At 37.6% G+C, this 21,932-nt stretch overlaps 1 protein-coding gene across 4 annotated transcripts in view; it reads left to right on the top strand.

Moving 5' to 3' along the window:
• tcf12 (transcription factor 12) overlaps positions 1-21,932 on the top strand; it is a 79,345-nt gene that overhangs the window by 1,276 nt on the left and 56,137 nt on the right. For all 4 annotated transcript variants that reach the window (XM_029458400.1, XM_029458385.1, XM_029458409.1 and 1 more), the window contains exons 4-5: positions 11,093-11,166; positions 17,379-17,481. In XM_029458400.1, the coding sequence (XP_029314260.1) occupies positions 11,093-11,166; positions 17,379-17,481 (177 nt within the window). The remainder of the gene's footprint in view (positions 1-11,092; positions 11,167-17,378; positions 17,482-21,932) is intronic.

The following is a 21,932-nucleotide window of genomic DNA, read 5'->3' as shown; positions in this document are numbered from 1 at the left end:
CCCTCTGATATGTTCTTGTAGTTTTCAGTTAGGGCTGGGCCAAAATCTTCCATCCCGATTTAGGTCATGTCATATCTCGATAACGATATATATCACGATATACCATGTTTTCTGGTTATCCACTAAATAAATAGTCTATATGAAATAACCACACGGTAAAGTCTACTTTTGTATACACCTGTGTGAATTAAATACTTGACAATTAAAAGCACGGAGTATTTTCTCGTTTAATTAAGACTTTTAGTGCAAAATGTAAAAACATGTAAATATCAATTTAGACAATGTTATTGTGTATCACGATATCCTGATATATGATTTCATCACGATATGTTCCTATTGAAAGACGATAAGTTATCATATTGAATTCTTCCATTTTTATGGAGAAATCAAATATCACTATCTTTTTGATCAAATACCTCGATAGCGATGTTGCAATGATATTGTAGAGTTGACTATCGCTGCTCTCTCAAAATATTTACACTGAGATCTTTTGATAAATAATCACCACTAATATGAATATAATGACCATGTGGGAAAAGGCAAATAATATAGCAGCCAGAACAATCTGGTAAGTTCAGAAAATGACATCAGTTTTCTGTAATGCAGCCTTTAAAACTGGGGAAAGACATATGCCATTGAACGATATCCAAATCCTGAGAAGATATCTAGTCCCATATCACGATATTGATATATTGCCCAGCCCTATTTTCAGTCTTGCGTTGCATGTGATGCTTTTCCCTCCTCTGGGCTCTCCACCTGAATCATAGTGGAGTAAAGATGTAGAACAAAGCACAGTTTAGGTCGCAGACATGTGTGAGTGTTTTGTTGATCTAATTAGCATCATGGTGACATAGTGAATCATGTTTTACTGTACTGTCAGATGCATAAATAAGGTGTAAATCAGGCATGTTTTGGCTGCTTTTACCTGTATTGTACCTTATTAATGCGTGCTATTAAGTTGCAAGTGTTCAGGGACGCAAAGCAGTCTGTTCTTATCAGGGTTTGCGATGAGGCGTGTTGGAGGCACATTTTCAGGTTAATTAATACGTCTGAGTGAGATGCAGTCATAAGTGGAGCTGCTTGCGTAGTTTAATGGGATTGTGAGACATCCTCTTGTCGAGTTATGCTCTAGTGTGTTTTTTCTTTGTACCAGTAGCAGTCCCAACAGCCCACACACATTCAATTGACTTTTCCTTAAATTCCTGTTTTCTTTGTTTATCTATGAGCATCTTGATGGATGGTTTGATTGTTAAACCAAAAGTTCAGATTCCCTGCTTCTGGATCGCTTCCCAGATATAAATGCTACAGGACATTTATCCGAAGCACATCTATTGTCTCATGCTACTAGAGAAAGTCAACAATCAAGCATTATGTTTTCTGAAAGCATGTTTTGTGTGCGTCCACAAAGCCTCGTTGTAGTCAGTTATCTGTGAAACGAAAGACACACACTTAGTGGAAAAGACAAAGACATAAGAACAGAGCTGTCTCACATGAACTATGGAGTTGTGAGGATTCATTTCAGTATACCTAATCATTCGAGCGAGGTGTGTGTGTGTGTTGTGTGTGTGTGTGTGTGTGTGTGTGTGTGTGTGTTGTGTGTGTGTGTGTGTGTGTGTGTGTGTGTGTGTGTGTGTGTGTGTGTGTGTGTGTGTGTGTGTGTGTGTGTGTGTGTGTGTGTGTGTGCTCTTCAGTTAAACAAGCAAAGTCACACCTTCCTGGTGAGGTTCCACAAAGATTTAAGATAATTGTAATGATACAAAAGCTTCATGCTATCTTTGTTATTTAAAAATGATAATATTAAAGCTGTTTTTATTGACCTGTGGACAAAATATCCAGCTTTTGATATAATGTCCAGAAAAGCCACACCACCAACTGCAGCTTCAAAGATAAAAAAAAAATCATCTCCTTTCTGAAACAGTGTCAACAAAAAGTTTTAAAGATAAGATTTATTACAGTTTTAAAATAGATTGCAACAGATTACACAGGTGTACTTTATAAACTGGTAACTCAGTGTATATTTTCTGATTGTGGATAATGAAATGTTTTCACAAGCCAGGTTGTTGAGTCATATCTAAAACACACTGATGACACAGAATGAAACTTCTGATTCTTGATGTTTGGTACTGCATGAATACTGTAACGGCTGTCACATCTCAAACCTTGATGTCATCCATGTCCTGTATTGAGAAAGACTTTCTGTGTGCTTTAAGATTTACTGTAACCTATTATGCTGTGGAAAGCCACCTTCAGACTAGAGCTGCAACGGTTAGTCGACTAATCGATAAGTCGATCTGCAGAAAAATAATCACCGACTATTTTGACAATTAATCAATCAATCAATCAATCAAATCAAATTAAAGTTATTTTTCATGCAAAAATGGCAGAATTTCCTGCCTTTCTCTGTTTATTTCTTATTAAACTGAATATCTTTGGGTCTCGGACTGAAAAATCAAGAAATTCTTCACTATCTTCTGACATTTTATAGACCAAACGATTAATCTTAATTAATTAAGTAATCTGCAGATTAATTGATAATAAAAATAATGTTTAGTAGCAGCCTTACTTCAGGCGAGGCCTTGCACTCTGTGACTTCTAAAATCCATCAGCACGGTGCTTTTTGTCAGGAGAATCGTGTGTTACAGTCAAAACTGATTGTCATGACTGTGAGCAGCTTTGTTCTTTAGAAACGTAACAAAGTCTAAATGTGAGCAGATGTTTTGTACCACTACCGACTAAAAATATCTTAGATAATTTGGACATGACTACTTAAATTATACTTAATTCAAGTTAATGGTTTAATTTTTAGATTATATTCACAATATTTTAATTTCCAATGAAGATTTTTGTCAGAAATGTACTGATATCGTGTGCAGGGGTTTAACAATGTTTGAACCAATATTGATCTGGATCAATATATCGATTCAGGGATCAACGATCTAATATCATCGATACAAAGTTGCAAAGATATCCATACATATCAACATCTTTAAGATATGCCTTTATTTTGAAATTCCTAGGGCACGTCCGTGTCACCATTTCTGTCCAAAAGCACCAACAGAGCCCAGTAATGAAATTGTCAAATCATATTGTAGTTGCTATAAATGTAACTGATTGTGTTAAATGTGCATTTGATATCATATCGATCGCAGGCCCCTGAATTGAATCGAATCGAAATTGTATCGTGGCAGAGTTATATATCAGCAAATATCGTATTGCTCTCCAGAGAATAAATATACTATTGTATTGTGATGACACTTGATTTACCCCCCTAATCATACGTTAAGTGTTCTTTAATAAGAAATAGAAAAACAACATAACCATATTTTCTGCAAATATCAGAGCGCATATATATATATATTTATTTATTATTTATTTATTTATTTATTTATTTATTTATTTCACTGTGTATATATGTAAAAACATTTTTTCTTCCAGATCTCAGCTATCTGTAATGCCCCAAATTTTAAAACTTAATTAGTAACTGGTTTAGTTTTAGAAGGCAGCCAGATTGTTTTTGGTGATGGAATATTGCAATGCATCCACATAGTTAACATGATGGTGGATACGTTATTGATGATAGGAACAAGGAGGAACAAGATTTGCACTTTTTTAATCCTTAGATATGATCAGTGTCCTATATGTTTCTTCTTTACTGAAATGCAGTGTGAGATAACATGGCATGCTGTGAATGCTTTGACTCGTGCTTTTCAGCCACAAATTTCTGAATTAATGCTAAATGGCAAATCAAATCTTAAATATTACCCCTAAAAAAAGACCCTATTGAAAGCCAAAATATTAAACGAGATGATTTAGTATGGTATTTTGTGGATTGTGTTATGGTTTCTGTGCCAGTGGTCATAAAATCAATATGTGCCGGGCATTAAAACAATAGAAAATAATTTGTTTTTAGTGTTTTTGTGGCAGAGCTTGATCCAGGATGCCAATAACTTGATTGAAATATAAAATATTTCACAAGCAGATGTTCCCTGACAGATGCTGGATTTTTGAGGTACTGATATTGATATTAGGGAGTTTAAGAAATCTGATATCAATATATCAGCTGCTAGCATTTAACATAAACACATCATTTAGTTTTAAAAAAAAAAGGTTCACATACACACACCCCGATGAAACACACACACGCATTGTCATTTATCGGTCTCGCTGTATTTCACAGATTTAAAATGTTGTCTGCATCTACTAGCATAAATGTTGAGTCCCATCAAACCTCAGTTTATTTATTTCTTGAAAAATGTTATGAAACGGAATTATGCAAAACTCAACCTTTTATCACGTAAGAGATAATGATGTGAAAATGAACTACTTCCCCTCAGCAGTGTGTCGGGCCTCTGGGTAAAATCCCTCCTTCCTTCAGCCCTCAGTATGTGCTCCTGTATCTCTGATCCTCAAGGAAAGGCAAGAAGCACCTACATAAGTGATTGTGAACATAAGGCAAGTGAGTGTGCAGACAGAAGTGTGGAAATTGCAGGGAATGAGAGTTTGGATTATTGCATCTCAGCTGGGCATAGCCAGATAATTGAGGCAGAGTGGAACTGGCAAAACCCTTCAAAAGTGTGCCAGATTGAGATGGATTGGAAAGAATACCCAAAGTGGCTCTAACAGAGATTCATAATTTCTCCCTTCCAGCTGTGTTGATGATTCACATTTGATGAGGCCATTGACTGGTACAGTGTAGTGGGGCAGTGGATGCCTGCTGTTGAATTGGTAATTTTTATTTAGTGGTACATGTGTTAGCTGGGACCAGCAGCCGGTGTAGGTTGGTTTGGCAGCAGTTGGATCCTAAAATAACAAAACACAGCTACAAAGAGTCTCACTGCTGCCTCACTTTGAGTTCAGCCTGGTGCGTAAACCAAAGATTACAACAGAGGACCTGGGCGGCACTAATATGGCTCTAATAGGGCTATTATATGATGGGAATTATTTCTTAAACAGGTTACAAAAATTAATATTAAATACAGTTTCACATTTTACTTGTAAGATAACAATAGGTTTAATTGAATAAGTCAAATAAATCCATAGATGTGAAAGTATACAGTTAACATTGTTTTCCAGCACATGAAGCAACACCATCTAAGTCTATATAGTAATGCCATTATATTATAACTCTTATCGTACATTTATTGTTGATTTGTGTAGTCCTCTGAGGCTCAATGTACAACTTGTTGACTAAAACACACTCATTGGACATCCCTGGACCGTATTTGTGCATGAACAATTTCATTTGGGATTTGTATATACTCGTTCAGAAAGTTTAAACAATAATGTTTTGGTTGACATTTATCAGTTTCTTACTGTCGTCCATCATAACATCTTGATAGTCATTAATAGTCATGCAAATCAATGGGCTTTCTGTCTCTCTGCAACTATGAGTAATGTTACCTCTTTCTCCAGGAGTTTAGGAGTTGCTGCAGAATATTTCTGTAAATGAAAAGTGACAACTTAGTGTAATTTATACCCAGTAATGGAGGTCTGAGACATCAACCCTTTGAAAACTGTTAGTTTGTTCTCAGTCTAGGTTTTACTTCACATTCATTATTTGTAAACATGCGTTTGATGCAGTCATTGGTTTTACCATTAGTGCTGCTCGCAGTTCATTTACACAGGAAACCAAATTAGGTCAGAAGCTCTTTGTGAGTCAGCAGAGGAGGAGGTGTATTTTGGATTTGCTTACATTTACATGGACATCAATTAAACTCGCCCGGCTGTTGTTTGACATGGTGGCATAAAGCCGACGTGATTTAGGTGTAATGCGTAATGTTCTTCTCCGAGGCAGGTCTGAAACTAATTGCACTGCAGAAGTAGTTACACGTATTTATTTCCATATTCTCGTCACACATATATGATAACCTTTACATTTATTTTGGAACTTATTTGTACTGCGAATCAGGTTACCTAGTCTTTAAATGTCTGACGTTTCTCATTTCTCATTTTATTCAAGATGCCGTCCGGACCAGAAGCTTTCTTTCTTTCTTTTTCAGCCCTTTGGGTAGTTTTGCTGCCAACAGTTTTTGAGTGACGGGAAGTAGGTGATCTCAGAAGGAATCGGGTTTTATAGATTCCTCAATCAAACTAAAGTTGATCCTTGTATTTGATTGTATTAAATGGTTTATAAAGTTTATTGGAAGCGTATGAAAACACCAGGAGGGTTTGTGTGTTTGTATTGTAAAGTGTTTGCTGTTTGTCCTCAGTGAAATTGTTCGGCCAGTTTTAAATTTGATGTAATCGCAGGTGTTGTAAATATGTATATGTAATAGGATTTAAATATTGTTTGGGATTTTGATTCTTTTATCATTTTTATCCATGTGTTATCCAGAGCCAATTTGATTTTTATCTGTAATTTCTCTCTGTCTGTCTTGTCTTAATATAAAACATACAATTCAACTTCCAAATAAATAAAACTAAACATCTATTCTTAGGCATTTTGTGGCAAATCAAAAACCAATCTGATTTCACAAGTCAAAAGAAAGAAGATCATCACTCTACTTTTGTATGTATGTATTCATTGATATCAGCAACAATAAAGACACTGGTAAATTGATGATTTAATAGACAATGTGTGCTATGGTGATTAAGGCTGCTCTCACCTGTAGTTTTGGTTCATTTGATCCGGACCGAGGAGCAGAAAATTACGCAATGTTGCATTTTAGTTCTGGTGTGGTCTGCATGTTCAGTAACTCGTTGATTTGACAGTTTTGTTGTCGTCCTGCATCACCAGCGCGAGATGTGTCTCGTACTGCAATATTACGCAGAGTTTGATTGACAGCTTTCACACCAGAGTTCGTTTTAACTGGTGTGAAAGTATCTTCAGTAAATGAGAAAATAGATCGTCTCCTCAGTGTGAGACTATGTGTTCTAGCTTATAGGTTGTATATTGACATGAGGCAGTATTACTGGTGGTCAAATTATGAATGAACAACCTGAATTTTATTTTTTGCCAAATATCAGTAAACTGAAGTTTTCCAATGCTTCAGCCATGTTGCAGGAGAAGACTTCAGTCTTTCTGTTTGCTGCCGTTTTTCTGAATTGGGATCTTGAATAGGGCGCAGCTGTTTATGAATGACCCGGCAGAGACGGTGAGAAAGAGTCAGTAATGATAGCAAAGCTCTGTCCACCAAACCTTTCCCACAGCTCTACAGGACATTCACAACTGTGGTAGAGGTGGGGGAAAAATAGATACAGCAAAGTATTACGATATTTAGCGTGGCAATATTGTATCGAGAGACGGACACCCAAGTATTTTTTATATTTTTTTGTAGATTAATTATTAATATTGAAAATACAAATTCAACTTTCTTTGGACAATTATCTTTAAGTCCAGCAAATGGTGCTGAGTTTTCTTTCTTCTGATGAGGTCAGCAGGATTGGCAGGAAGTTGGCCAAAACAAAGATGGAGTCATCGCAGAAAGAAATCAAAAATATTGCAAAATATATCTTGATGTATGACGACAAGGTACATCATTTGCAGTGGAAAAAAGATAATTAATTACAATATATGTTATTGCAAACGTGACTTAAGTATATTATTAATATCATATTGTGACTTAAGTATTGCAATAATATTTTATCCTGGGGCTTCTGGTGATTTCTCCCCCTAAACTGTGGCATCATTATACCAATTTTATTCATATAAATTATGTTTACCACATAATTACCTAGACATAATCCTCTTCTTTGTTGTACATAAATATTTGATGGAGAATACTGTATAGTAAGTAGTATGATGTTTCACCTGCATAATGAATATTGCCTGTGCACATAAACATATAAATAGTCAAATATTAGGAGACATGTTTTCTATTGTGGTGAAGAAAAGTGTCTGACATCCCAGCAGTACAAATACTGTGTCATTTATGCTGGAAAGAGAAATTCTTGAGGGACACAATACTTCAATTGAAGACATTCAAGGATACAAAGTGTATCCACCATATGGCATGTAATAAAATGGCTGAGTATAGTTAGTAAGTAAGTCAAGTTGTAAGTTCCATCACAAACTTGGTTGCAAGACTGCAAAGGTCAAGTAAATGCGTAACATTGAATCCTCAAGAAGTGTTGCTAGTAGTGACTGGTAGCAAGCAAGAACATTTCCCTCTAGTGCAGCCGTACATCATGAGAGGCTTTGGTACATTCACTTAGTTCACTATTTCTCCTTTGGAACGGACCCAAAATGTAGCCAAACATGCAAATATCACCCACTGTTCACCGTGGTTCACTGTTATTTGTTTTATTTAAAAATACCCATCAGATGTTCCAGACTATGACCACAACTGTAAAACAATGAAACTAGCATATTGTGTCCATTACACCCATCTCCGTTAGCTTTGGGTCAATGTAAACTCTTATATGTCATGAATCAGTCACTTCACTCAGGGTGCAACAAACCAGTTTCTGTTGCTGGTTCTCTTATCTTATTATCCAGCTAGCTATCTGGAGAAATATTTGAGTCTGTCCACATCATCAAGTGAAGTTAAGCCCAATCTAGCTAAATTGAGAGAATATGTAGACATTTTTATCGTGTTTGGTTTTATTGAAAAAGCAACAGGGGACCAAAATGCGGCATTTGTCCTCTAGTGAACAAAAGAGAACTAAAGCGACATCAATTACAAAGCACCAGGAATATAAAAGCGAAACTAAGTGGTAGTAACCAGATTCAAGTTGAAATGTGTTTCAGTTTATCACTATGAAGGTATAAAGTGTTGAGGTTGAAAAGTATTAGAATACAAGAAGTTCCAAGGGCATCTAAAGAGCACAGATGGTAAGCATTATGCTAAATGAGTGGGTCCTTGGAAAAATGTCTACCCTGTAAGGGGTCCCTGGCCCCAAAAAGATTGAGAGCTCTGGCTTTGAGTACACTGTGTGAGAAGGGACGGATGTCCTGTTTCCTGTTTTCCTGCATTTTGTGCATCTTTGCCACAAAGTACTTAACAGCAGAGCAGCACTGGTTCCCCCAATTCATTAGATCTAAATTACAGACAGTGCATTTGTGTTTTTCCCTTCGTCTCTTGTGTCAGTGAGTAATCTTATTGTGCTGCCTGTCTGTGCTGGGAGAAGAGAGGGGACCCTTGAGCCGTGGTAGAAGATGGTAATCAGACGAGATGACAGCCAGTGGCCCACAGAGCAAACACTGACCATTGTTACATCCAGTGTGTAAAAAGGTCTCAGTTGGGCTACAATATGTCGCATCGGTGTTGTCACAGTACCAACATGTAAAACCATGTGCTATCAGTATCACGAGTAGAAGTTAAATCAGTAATGTAACGTTTCTCTGTCACAGTAAATAATGAAACTGAGACTATTGTCTATATATTCTTTCTTTCTTCTTAAGCCCCTGACAGAGTCATAATGAAGACTTTTAAAGAGGAAATGAATCTGCTGTGTGTTCGTTTATCAGGATGAAACTCATCTGTAATTCTGTGAGTTCTGGTTAGAGAAATGTCACAGACTTCTCCGGTTGAGTATATAATTAGATTTCTGACTAAGAATTGAATGGCAGCGTGACGGTTGAATAATTAACTTAGAATACTATGAAATTGTCTACAAAATGTGTAGTTTATCACATCTCAGATTGGGGATTGTTTTACTTTCACAGAGAGGTTCCTGAACACCACTTCATACTGCCTTTTCATCATTTCTCTTTGATGTTGAGCTCAGTTTGAAATTAATATCCTTCGTGACGAATAAGAAGGAGCCGTAAAGCTGCATTGAACCTGGTTAAGGAGAGTCGATAGCTATAGTCTTTCTGTTAAGCTGCTTGCTGAGCTATACTTTGACTTGAATCAGAGAACTAGTCCACGTGTTTGGATATGAAATTACAGGCTTTGCTGTGCAGATTCTACTTCTGCTTTTATTGGAGTTGTTGGTTTCAGTCGTGTAAATTCTGTTTCTTGGATTGTATGCCTAACCCGGCTGCGTGGACGCACCTCAGTGCATATCATTTGTTATATTTTAAGGTAAAAAACGGAACTCGATATTGAAAAGTTTAGTTTGTTGCTTGCTTTATTATTATTTTTCTGAGCACACACAGTTTCTTTAAATCTGATATTTCTTTATTTGAAGTTAAAATGAACAAAGGGTATTGCATTTTACTGAGACAGATACAATTACAACTGGGACAATCAATAACTTTGGCTTTTATGGCAACACAATATTGCTTCAAACAGCAACAACAATTTAGGCATCAAATAATTTTACAAACTTATATGTCATAAATTAGATTCCAAAGATCAGATATTATATTGTTCAATACATGCCAGATGGTCTTGCTTTGCAGTTGGTTAGAGTTATTGATTTTATTTGTTTATCTGTTTGACTTTTGAAGCATAGAGGTTTTCTTTCATTTAAAAATGAGTTTTATCAAGTTTTAGTGCTCAGCTGTGTGGAAGTAGCCTGGCATCCATCAATGCCAAATCATGAAGTTGTAACTTGCTTTCTGGTACATTGAAGTGCATGAAGCAGTGCCTCGTTTTGGCCTTGATTTATATAATAACACTAAAAATAAACATAATTTATACGTTGCATTTTTCTTAACATCGTTACAAAGTGCTTTTCATTTAAAAAAGAAAAGAAAACAGCTGATAAAAACAGCACTAACAACATAAAATAAACAACAGAGAGATCATAAAACAATAGAAACAACGGAGGATAAAGTCAATGTAACATTAAATATTAATAAATGCTTTCCCATAAAAGAAAAATGCTAAAGAGGTAAGATGAGTCATTTTTCTTGTTAATTATTAATCGAATAATTGACAGTTGGCTTCACTTAAACTACCATTATTTAAAGAGATTTAATATTGAGAAGTAACATTCATGGACCCTGTGGAAAACACGTCTTTGTCTCAACTGTGGGATTGTCCATGTTTGACTTTTTACACATAGTGTTGCTCAATCACAGGTTCGCTGCATAAACTTGTGTATATGATGACCAGTATTGTGATTCAGTCCTTCGGTACTTCTTCATCGTGCCTCTGTGTGAGACAGATGCAGAGAATGGAGATATATTGTATGCTTGTACTTTGAACTATGTGAGTAACCTTGACTTGCTGACTGAGTCGTGCATCTCTCTCTCTGACAGGTATGGATGAGCGGACCAACCAAGCGTCTTGGACCCCAGGTGGCGAGCCCAGTCCCTCCTTTGAGTCCTCCCGGGTAAGATGACCCTCACCTTAACGCCTCTGAATGGCCTTTCTGCTCCACAGCACATCATTTAACACTCATTACATCAAACCGGTACATTCACATTGTTTTAGTCTCACCTTATCCAGACTACCAGTCATGTTGTATGACCTGTAATAGACACATTTCTCTGTGACAGAAAGGACTTAATGTTCTCATGGGTGGTGGAATTGATTTTATTTATATGTAATCAAATATGTTATACAGTTGGCAGAAAAAACAGTTAATGAATCTGATTTTTTATTCATAGAGGTCTGTTAAAATGTTTCAGCTCAAATTACATGTTGATGCTGTCAACAGTGGTGAAACAAGCCAACGCAGTGACACTGCAGGTGATTCGTGGTTTTAGGCAGAGTTTGAATGGGATTCTCTGACCTCCATTTGTTAGATTTTAAAGGCCAGTTTTTTCCTCATATTCTGTAAACGCTAGCGGGAGTAAACTACAGTTAATGCCATGATGACCGAAAGCTCTGCATTTGACTTGTAATCCTGTGCTCACAAAGGATATACATTCAAGATACATCTTATCTAGATATTGCAGTAGTATATTTCCAGCAAATTGTATTTGTCACTGCAAATGGCACCCAGCTACTATTTGATGACTCTTATTAGATTTTGGGTAACGTGGTTCCACCCTCTGCACTAGTAATAAGAAAACTGATTCAGCCAGAGGCAAACACAACAACTTGTTCATGGTCATATTTGAAAAAAACAAACAAGTATGTGCAGTGCTGAAAAAGGGGGCTATACTGACACTGACACATACATGAGATAATAGTTTTCTGGAACACATCCAAACACTTCTTTGTCCGTGACTCATATGAAGCAAATATTCCCTTTGTGTCTTTCACTGTTGTTTCAGTGTTGAGCCACAATTTATTTTATTCTGCACTATGCAAGGAGAACGTGTGATATTTTAAAAAGTGGAATAAATGTGTATTGTATTTGTATAATAATAATAATACATATATATAATGTAATATAGAAGAAACTGTGCATATTAAACTGCATCTCTATTGTTCTGTGTGAACATCTCACTGTTTTTGTGAGAAAGTGTGAACTGCTCTCGCCCTGTTTGTTTGTCACTCACTCATTGGTTGTTCTAGATGCCCTGTATGAATTTCATTTAATGTCAATCTCCTGTCACTTTCCATTACATTTCAGTTAAATGTCAGAGCCACTCGGGCTGCGTTACCTTGTTTATTCCTCTGTGCCCTTCCCGAATGAACATCCACAGGCTATGGTAACATAGGCAGCTTGATTTGAATTATAAGACAGAGACACTTGAGATATCTGTGCTCCAGGTGCATATAAATGAGCGTTTCTGACATTGCAAGGCACAGCATCAGCCAGCAGACAGCTGTTTGCACCACCATGAGGCGTGCATGCAAACAAGCACATGCCACATCTCACACACTCACACACACAGCTGCATGCACACCTTATACGAACACAGGCTTGATTTATATAGCCTATAAAATATTATATCCTATATATTCGGCTTCAAGAAGTGAGAGACATTTCTAATGAACCTCGGTAGTCTGCAATAATCTGTTTAAATTATTTTATATATACCGGTTTGTAACACAGTTAAAACAGCACTTTACCAGATATATATAAATAAATATATATATATATATATACTTGACAACGTAAATGGTGACAAAATTGGATTAAGAAAAAACTAGCATATTCCTTACTCCCATAATGTATGAAAGATGTAGAACACTGTAGGGTTTCATTGAGTGTGTGTGTGTGTGTGTGTGTGTGTGTGTGTGTGTGTGTGTGTGTGTGTGTGTGTGTGTGTGTGTGTGTGTGTGTGTGTGTGTGTGTGTGTGTGTGTGTGTGTGTGTGTGTGTGTGTGTCAAACTGCACTACTTATGGTAACTGCAAAGTGACACCTGGGTCAGTTCATTTCATAGAAATTACAATTACATTTGCACAAATTTGCTTCCCAGTCAAAAAACGGGAGTCCAATCGCCAAAATATTATTATTATGAGAGAGAAAAGACTTTGACGAACATTAACAAGCGTTGTGTTTGTGTATGTGGTGTAAAAAATGTGAGAATGAGAGCCGGTTAGAAAACTGGCACTGTCTGCTTTCCTCCACAAATGTCTGGTCTCAGTTTTCATGAGAGTCAATGCGGCACATCCTTGGCACTCTTTTCAGGCTCACAATGCCAAATGTGTAAGTCTGTTTGCTTCCATAGCTAAATTGCATGAAATAGCACAATTCCTCCTATGTTTCGAAGCTATAATTGTATGATACATGCAAAGGGTAGGAATGAGAGCAAGTATAATATATTTTTAAGAAGATTTTGAAGCTCCTCTCTCACTGAGAAGGTCTTTTTTACAAAGCTTCAAAGAACGTTGAATTAAAAACGAAGCTTGAACTGAGTTTGAAAGTTGAATTACACCCAAAATGTATTAAAGATTTGGAACATTTAAAATTTTGAATGAGTTTCTATCAGAAAGACCAAATGTGTGGAGTTTAAAACGCATGAAGAATTATGGAAATGTTTCAATTCTGAGCATTTGGCCCATTAATTTGAATGCGTAAAGGTAAACGCACTCAAAGTGTAAAAAAGCAATAGAAAAATGGTTAAATGTCGTAATTGAGCCGAATATTTTGATGTTTGAATAAAGTTTCTTTTGAACAATGTGGAAGGAGTCATGTCCCAAAAAATGTGGCAGAATAAAAAAGATGTACGAGACCATAAGTGGGCTTCCATTCACACCCAATGAAAGCGTCATATGTATGTTTCTGCGTATTTGCTGATGTGATTGTGACATCTTAAGATGTCTTCTTAAGATTGTAAGATCTTGTCATTCTCTAGAATCAATTAACTGATCTTTTTTTAAGCTATTTCCCGAATTATGCTCTATTAACAATATCTGTCCAAGGCTCTCAGAAGAAATCTGAGTTCTTCATCTTTCAGTCTGCAACAAAGTGAATTCAGTCTTGTCCCTGAGCTTGTTTGAGCTGGTGAGCTACGAGTGTGTGATCAGTCAACTGTGAACGGTCCTGAGCCTTAACGTGCTGACCTTGGCTCCCAGCCAGGCGCTGTATCCTGGGCAGCTGTGGCTGTAGGCTGGCGGTCTGACAGTCGGGGCTGTGCCCATCACCACCGCACGACAACCCCCATTTCCCCAGTGCCCTGCCCCGACTTAATACTCGACCCCACACGCATCCGTCATGACCATATCATCAAATCCCAAGATGCCACATGCAGCCACACGTTCACCTGGGACACAGCACAGAGTGTCGAAGAGAGGACTTTTTAAACGTTGTGGCGAGAGATTGGGGAACGAGGCGTGAGCTCCGGCCTGCACGCTGCCACAGTGATCTGACAGTTATTTAGCCAATAGTGCCAACGTGGCCCCGTGGCAGCGATGACAGCGTGTGTTAGTGTCTCAGATAGATGTAGGCCACCAGTGTTTGGGAATGATGAGGTATCTGTGATTGATGATACAACGGTCTCAGAGGAGCAAACACAGTGTGGTTGCGTTGGCACACACACACACACACACACATACACACACACACACACACACACACACACACACACACACACAATTAGCATTTATTGACAGTGGCATTGATAACAATCAAAGAAGACCAAGCGCTTTCTAATATTTAGGTAAAGGAACAGTTTGACATTTTGGGATATTCGCAATGATTCGAAGACACGATCAACACGGCTGGTAATATCTGTTAAATGAAAGGCTATAGCCAGGGCTTAAAAGGAAAAAGGGGGAAATAGCTAGCTCTAAAGCTCACTAATTAATACGTTTCACGGAGAAACAAATACGCAAAAAAAATACTAAAAGAGCTCGCTCCAGGAAGCTACTGGTCCCAGCCAAGAAATAGTCGGCCACATAATCCCCGTAATCTGTAAATTGTTGCTTTACACTTACGACGTTAAACAGTTCGCTTTAGAGATGCTGGTAAGGAAAGGCAAGTTTATTTATATAGCACATTTCAACAACACGGCAATTCAATGTGCTTTACAAAAGCATTAAAAGCATTAAGACATAGTGCAAAAGAAACACATTATACAATTTCATTTAAATTAATAAAAAAGTCATTAAAGAGTCAAGAGAACAGAAATAAAAACAAGACAGGTATAAAACACAAGAACAGAAGTTACAGTGCAGTGTAAATTATGAATAATAAAAAAAAGTTACAGTGCTTTTGGTAGTTGGTAGGTGCTTTTTATCTTTGGACGGAGCCAGGCAAGCTGATTCTCCCTGTTTCCAGTCTTTATGCTAAGCTATGCTAACCTGGCTACAATCCCTAACCTTAGGTTTAATGGACAAATATAAGAGGGGTATCAATCTTCTAACTCACTGCCAGAAAGCAAATAAGTGTATTTTTGAAAGAATGTCCCTTTAAGCCTGTAGTTTGAAGCATTTTCTTTGTTGTTCCTATGTTTCTTACGTTAGCTGTGTATGTGTAAGTCTGTGTGTGTTGGTTTGCTCGAGCCCTCTCTCACGGGGCTGTTGTTGTTATTGAGTCTGTTCATGGTGTGATTAACAGAGTGTGCGGCCTGGCAGGAGCACAATAGGGAATCTCTGAGGATTCCCTCGACACAGCGCAACTGTCCACTGCCTTTGAAATTACCCCATCACTATCCACTCACAAAAAAATAATAATAATAAGATTTCATTTTTTTCTTTTCTTTACTGTATGTTCAATGCAAAGGGTATGAGTTGGTGAAAATAGCTCTATAGAAATGCAAGCCCCACTGCTGCTTGGTCCCTCTGGTGGGGGTTAATGTAGTTTGGGGAGATGTATTTGACTGGAGCACAGGAGGATTTTCACAGGACTTGGGATTAGCACTGTAACGGAGTATCTTTTATTACATGGGACCCCGAGTTTCAAAAACCATACTGTGACCGATATTTAGACCTAAGCCCCCGAAGCTGATAACTGTCATGAAAAGGCACTGTTAAGCTGCAGGAGAAAAAGGCAATTTTTTTAAGCTGCAGGTACCTGGGAATGATTTAGGATTGCATCTCTCTGTTTCTTCCTCTTCTATGTAACAACACCTTCTTATGAACCGAGGGGTGATATATAAACCTGTAATCATACAGATAACATAGTACAATCGGGAAAAAAATTATATTTAGGGGTTTAGATTTTTGTGTTATGGACGTATTGTGATAAAGACAAAGCAAAGGTTTCTACAGGTCCAGTTGTTTTCTAAGAGCTAAGAAAGCAGCACAAATATTAACAACACTGTGCGTGATGGAGAGGATAGGTTGGCAATAGGAAGTTCATATGCTGAGGAATGTAGTGGTGAGTTAGATACATTTACAACACAAACATTCCTTAACAATAATGGCACTTTCCCTCTTTTTTAAATAGCTTAGTTTCGGATTATAGCAGAACACGTTACCATTTATACAGAAGTGCTTTCAATCCAACACTTGGGAAAATTGGCCAAATAATGGCTGGTATACAAATTAATGTCTTTTTAAACTATTTATTTTACACATTTGACACAATGTGGTTTACGCCCAGTTAAGTCTGTTTAGGTCTGAATGTATAAAATAAATAATGATAACAAAGATAGTAACTTAGATTTATACAGCACCTTTCATGTTACTAAAAATGCTTTACAAAATAATAAGAGGAGAGACGTAAAATAATATAATAAATACATTTTCACCATCATTATCTAAATTGTAATCTGCAAAGATTTTGGATAATCAAAAAATAGCAGTAGCGCGTTAATAACAGATTGTAGGTAAAAGTATAGCTGGCGAGTTAACCGGCGCTTAAAAGCCTCAATTGAAGTTGCTGTCCTCAGATTGAGATAAAACCTAAAGGGTTGAAGGCATTGAAGGCTGGTAGATTTCACATCCACAAGGCATGACTGATCTTTGAAAAGGTAAAAAAAACCCCAGTGTAATACATACCATTGTTATTTCTTCCACACTAAATACTTATAATGTGATTTCATTACACAGTTAAATAAACAGTTTAAACTTCAACCACAGAGGTGTAAACATCTGCTTTTCTTCTTCCTCTTTCATTTTTTTGGACCATTAAACAAGGTGACAGTTTATTTGCATAACCGACCAGTTGTGCTCTCCTCTTACTAATTAGTGGTATGCCATCTCACTCAATTAGTGAAGTTGCCAAATAATGTGCTTCATATTCTGATCTCTTCCCGCAGGGTTTTGCTGACAGCCCTCATTACGGCGATCATTTGAGTGACAGTCGATTAGTGTCCCATGAAGGATTGTCCCCAACACCTTTCATGAACTCGAACATAATGGGTAAGTAAGTGATTCTCTTCAACTCACCCCTCACATGCCCTTTGGTGAAGGAAAGACATCCTGTTAGAAAATTGCCTGATTGAGGTTAAGGCACATCATGCATCTCGAGGTAGCAGTACCCAAAGGCTTGCCAGGCTGCAGGGCTATTTTTTTCATCTCCTGCAGTCTTTATTTCCTCCCTTAATCCCCCTCCCCTCTCTGTATCTCTCTCTTCCTCCTCCTGTGATGACCCTCCCCCAGGCTAGAAGTCACGCCATCAGTATAGCTTTCCGTCATAAGAAGCCGTCTCCTAGACATCAAAACCGCCCTCAGCAACTTCTATTGGCAGCCGGGTAGTGATTTTTGGGTGAGGGGTTAAACTGACTGTTGAAGCAAAGACCTTCACACACACAGAATCAAATAATCTGAATTTATTGTAGATTATTTAAAGGTATTATTTGCTGCTTGCTCTCATTGTTTGCTTGATTGAACCACCACTTTGTTTCCTGATATAAATGGGGAGATTTCTATACCTGCATTTTATATTTGATTTTCAGAACAGAGCAGATGACCTTGTAGTGTTTCTTAGATCAGTGGTCTGATATACGCCTACTGTCCGATAATATGAGCTCAAGTCTCCTTTTGTCGACACCATCCGTCATGTTCCAAGGAGTCAAGGACTTCAAACTGGATGTTACACTAATCATTCCTTCTATAAAAGTGAAAATTAGGACTATATAAGACGACATAATTGTTCTGGAGTTGTCACTGTTTAGTCTCTCCTTTCAGTTCTGTAGGTTTGCTCAACAGTTGTAGAAGCTGCACGTTTCAGCCATATATCCTTTTCATCTATCTACTTGGACTTCTTTGTTCACTTGGGAACTAGTTCACAATCACAACATGTGGTGTTCAGGTGTAACAACGGACTCAGGGCGAGGTAGCTGGTAGTGTATTGGCTTTTGTGCCAATAAATATACCAAAGAACGACATGTGTGTGTGTCCCCTAAACACAAATATGTGGGTGTTTCTTTTTTTTTTTTTTTTTTTTTTACCAAATCCTAATTTGTATTTTGATAATGATTACAAAAAATCAACAACATACTCTATTTCTAACCAAATTCTCCTATTATAACAATTAAAAGCTGTGTGTTATCCAGCCCTTTGGCCTGGCATCATTGATGTGTAACCACTTGACAGTTGTATCGCTAACTACATGTCAGTGCATTATGTAATGACCCTGGAGATTAGTTCACAAATGGGTGCTGCTGAATCAAAACAAAATGTTATCTTTCTTGTACACGCACACACACACACACACACACACACACACACACACACACACACACACACACACACACACACACACACACACTGCGTATCTCTCCCTTGTTCAACTGTGTCTGTAATAATGCTTACGAGCTGCAGAATATGGATTTATCTGTTGCAGTGATATGTCAGATTCAGACAGCGTGATTGTAAACTTGGCATTGCCTGTGCTTATCTCAGGCTTGGCATTCAAGATGTATGGTCTTATTACATAGTTTTCCACCGTAATATCTGGGACTTATATAGATTTATGGAGTTTTGAGCACCCTCATTAAATCATGTCTGAAGGGTTATTTCTCATCAATGAACAGAGTAAAACAACCACACAACAGTGAAATATACAGTTATACTTATATGGTTGTAGAGGCTGAATCCAGTTGTTTCAAGCAAGGTAGCATTTAAAGCAAATCTGTGGTTGTTACACAGCATGTGTGAAGATCTTGAGTAAACATCAAGCCAGTGGTTTGCCTGAGGCTGTCGGTGTAATTTGAACGCCGTAATTCCGGTGTTTAATATACAATCACTGCAACGCAGGATAAAGTGATTGTTGTCATGGTAGGACTCCCTGGTATTTCATCCTCTCACCATCCCCTGTAGCAACACGCCTCACATATGTACAGCCCCTTCAAAGTTATTAATACAGTGCTGTGTTTGTGACCTCAATCCATGCTAATTGTAGATGCTCCTCTGGCTTGGTGCTTGTCAAGTGTTGGCGAGTGAAGATGCTCCCAGTTGGTGAAGGGTTCTGGATTCTGGAATTTACTATTACGGCTCTTAAACATCAAGCCGACTTCAAAAAAGTACCGCTGATGAAAGCAATGTGATCAAATGCTTGCACCTTATGCCACCTCACGTCTTCTGCTGAAAGTTGCACTTGAACACATTGCAAAGACAACAGCAGATAAAGGTTCTCCACCTGCGTGAGTCGTCTGTGTTTGTAAATTGAAAAAGAAAAGCAGAAGACCCAGGATTGCAGAAAAACAAAAACATCAGCCTACCAATTTCACAACTGTAATTCTGTTTAAATTCAAGCAATGAAAACAGATTTGGAATATATTTGATGAAAATGTGAAACTGATAATGTTGTGTGACAGGGCCCTTAGGATGTCTTCTTGTTTCCTGCCTCTTTTTCTACGTATTGTTCCTGAAGGGAAATGCCCAATTCAATCCAATATCAGTCCTCATTGAATTTTTTCCTGTTTATCAAATAATAATGCTACTTGGCCAAATAGCTTCAAGCTTTAATTTCTTTTTATTTAAAAATCTTTAAACACAATGGAGAACGTCAGTCTGGAGAGAGAAAACACTTCTTAAGATTCTGTGTATAGTCTTATACTTTTTAATGATCAGTTATTGTACTGCAGTATATGGTGTTGGGTGTATGTGTGTATATACGTACAGAAATAATTCATTATATAATACTAAACCAAACCCATCCTGCAAAGCTCGCCTGAAATGCATCTGCATTTGAACCTTTTTAATTATTTTGCCACATGCTGTCCGCTGCTACTCATCTGTGTTCTTTTCATGTTTTGTAAATCATTGACATCTGCTGTTGCCTTTGTATTTGTTAGTATGTCCAAATTATCTGCATGTGTATGCACACATTGGTGAATAAAGGGAGGATAAAACAGTAGTTAAAGCGTAGCAAAGTATTGCAAATGCATTGATTTATACTGTCAGTATTTTTAAATGTGCTAAGAATGGCGTGACTCAAAGTGACCAGGAATCCTTTTTATACAGTGGGACAGTGAAACACATTAATCGTCTCAGTTTGTATCTAGCTACAGTAAACATTACGATATAAACATTTTGGTTGGAAAAAGCCAGCTTTCACTTCTATGGATTTGAAGGAGTGAATGAGGTTATACAATCATAGCGGGTAATACATGGCTGATACGGGGAGCTCACAAGAGAAGTGTGAGGGGGTTTGAAGCTGAACAATTGGGTTTTTGGGCGAATGCTGGGGAGCCACTGTGCTTAAAGATGACACTGTTCTCCCCAGGGGCCGGCTCCCGCGTTAGTATGGATCAGCTTGTCTGGCCCTTGCGTGCATCTTAGCCCCACCCTCTTGTGCTACAATCCTCTTACTAACACACACGTCATCCACTGCATGCTGCTGGACAGGTGGCAGCCACATTGTTCATGCTTATTATAGGGCACTATGGAAAAACTTTTTCAGACTAAGCCATGTGAGTCCCTTTGATTCAACCGCTCATCACATGCGTTGAAAGACAGTCTACTGACATTTCATTGAAAGAGATTTGCAGTGACACAATGTGTGATTCCTCTGGCCTCACAGACACACAAGAACTTGTCCCACTTCTAGATTATGGTGTCACACAAATTCAGTAATAAGTGGTTGGAAAAATTAGAGGTGCAAGGATCAGTTCACTCATTGATTAGGCGATCGACAGAACAATAATCGTTTAAGTTATTTTTCATGCAGAAATTTCAAAAATGCTGTTTTCAACCTCTCAAATATGGAGATTTTATTTCATACGAAAGTGAATATCTTTGGGCTTTGGACTGACAAAACAAGACATTTAAAGAAATCACCTTGGACTTTGAGAAACTGGGATGGACATTTTTCACTATTTCGCAATACTCAATGTCACTAAATGTCACTAAATGTCACTAAATGTCACTAATGTCTTATTATTGTGATATTATTTTAAGGCCATATTGCCCTCCCCTATTCCAACCTGTTGCGATGACAAAGCATCATTTCACTGAAGTATCTCTGTTAAAGGTTGTTCATCACTTATTGCCTGGCAATTTAAATTCTCATTATGTTGTTTCTAAGTTATATAACATTCACTAATGTCTTGAAACAAAGACAAAAGATAAATGTGTAATTCCTCCAACTCTAGGATCACACATTTAGCTTTTAAATTCACACAGTTGTTATTCCTTAATGTCTCATTTTTCCAGGCATCTGATGAGTTTAATGGATATAATTCCCTGAACCTCTCTTCCTTCTCTGTGTGTCGTTACACTTGACTTAAGCTGCCTTCACATGATAGGAAATGTTCTCGAGCCTTGCTGTGAAGGCAATATCGCCTTCCCCTGTGCCGCTTCATACAGCTGTCATCTCATCGAATGCGCTTTGAAAGGTCAGCGGCAATTGAGGTCAAAGTTGAAAT

The sequence above is a fragment of the Cottoperca gobio genome, chromosome 3 (assembly GCF_900634415.1).
Source record: "Cottoperca gobio chromosome 3, fCotGob3.1, whole genome shotgun sequence".
NCBI classification, from domain to species: domain Eukaryota; kingdom Metazoa; phylum Chordata; class Actinopteri; order Perciformes; family Bovichtidae; genus Cottoperca; species Cottoperca gobio.
This window is presented reverse-complemented; position numbering and strand designations above follow the sequence as displayed.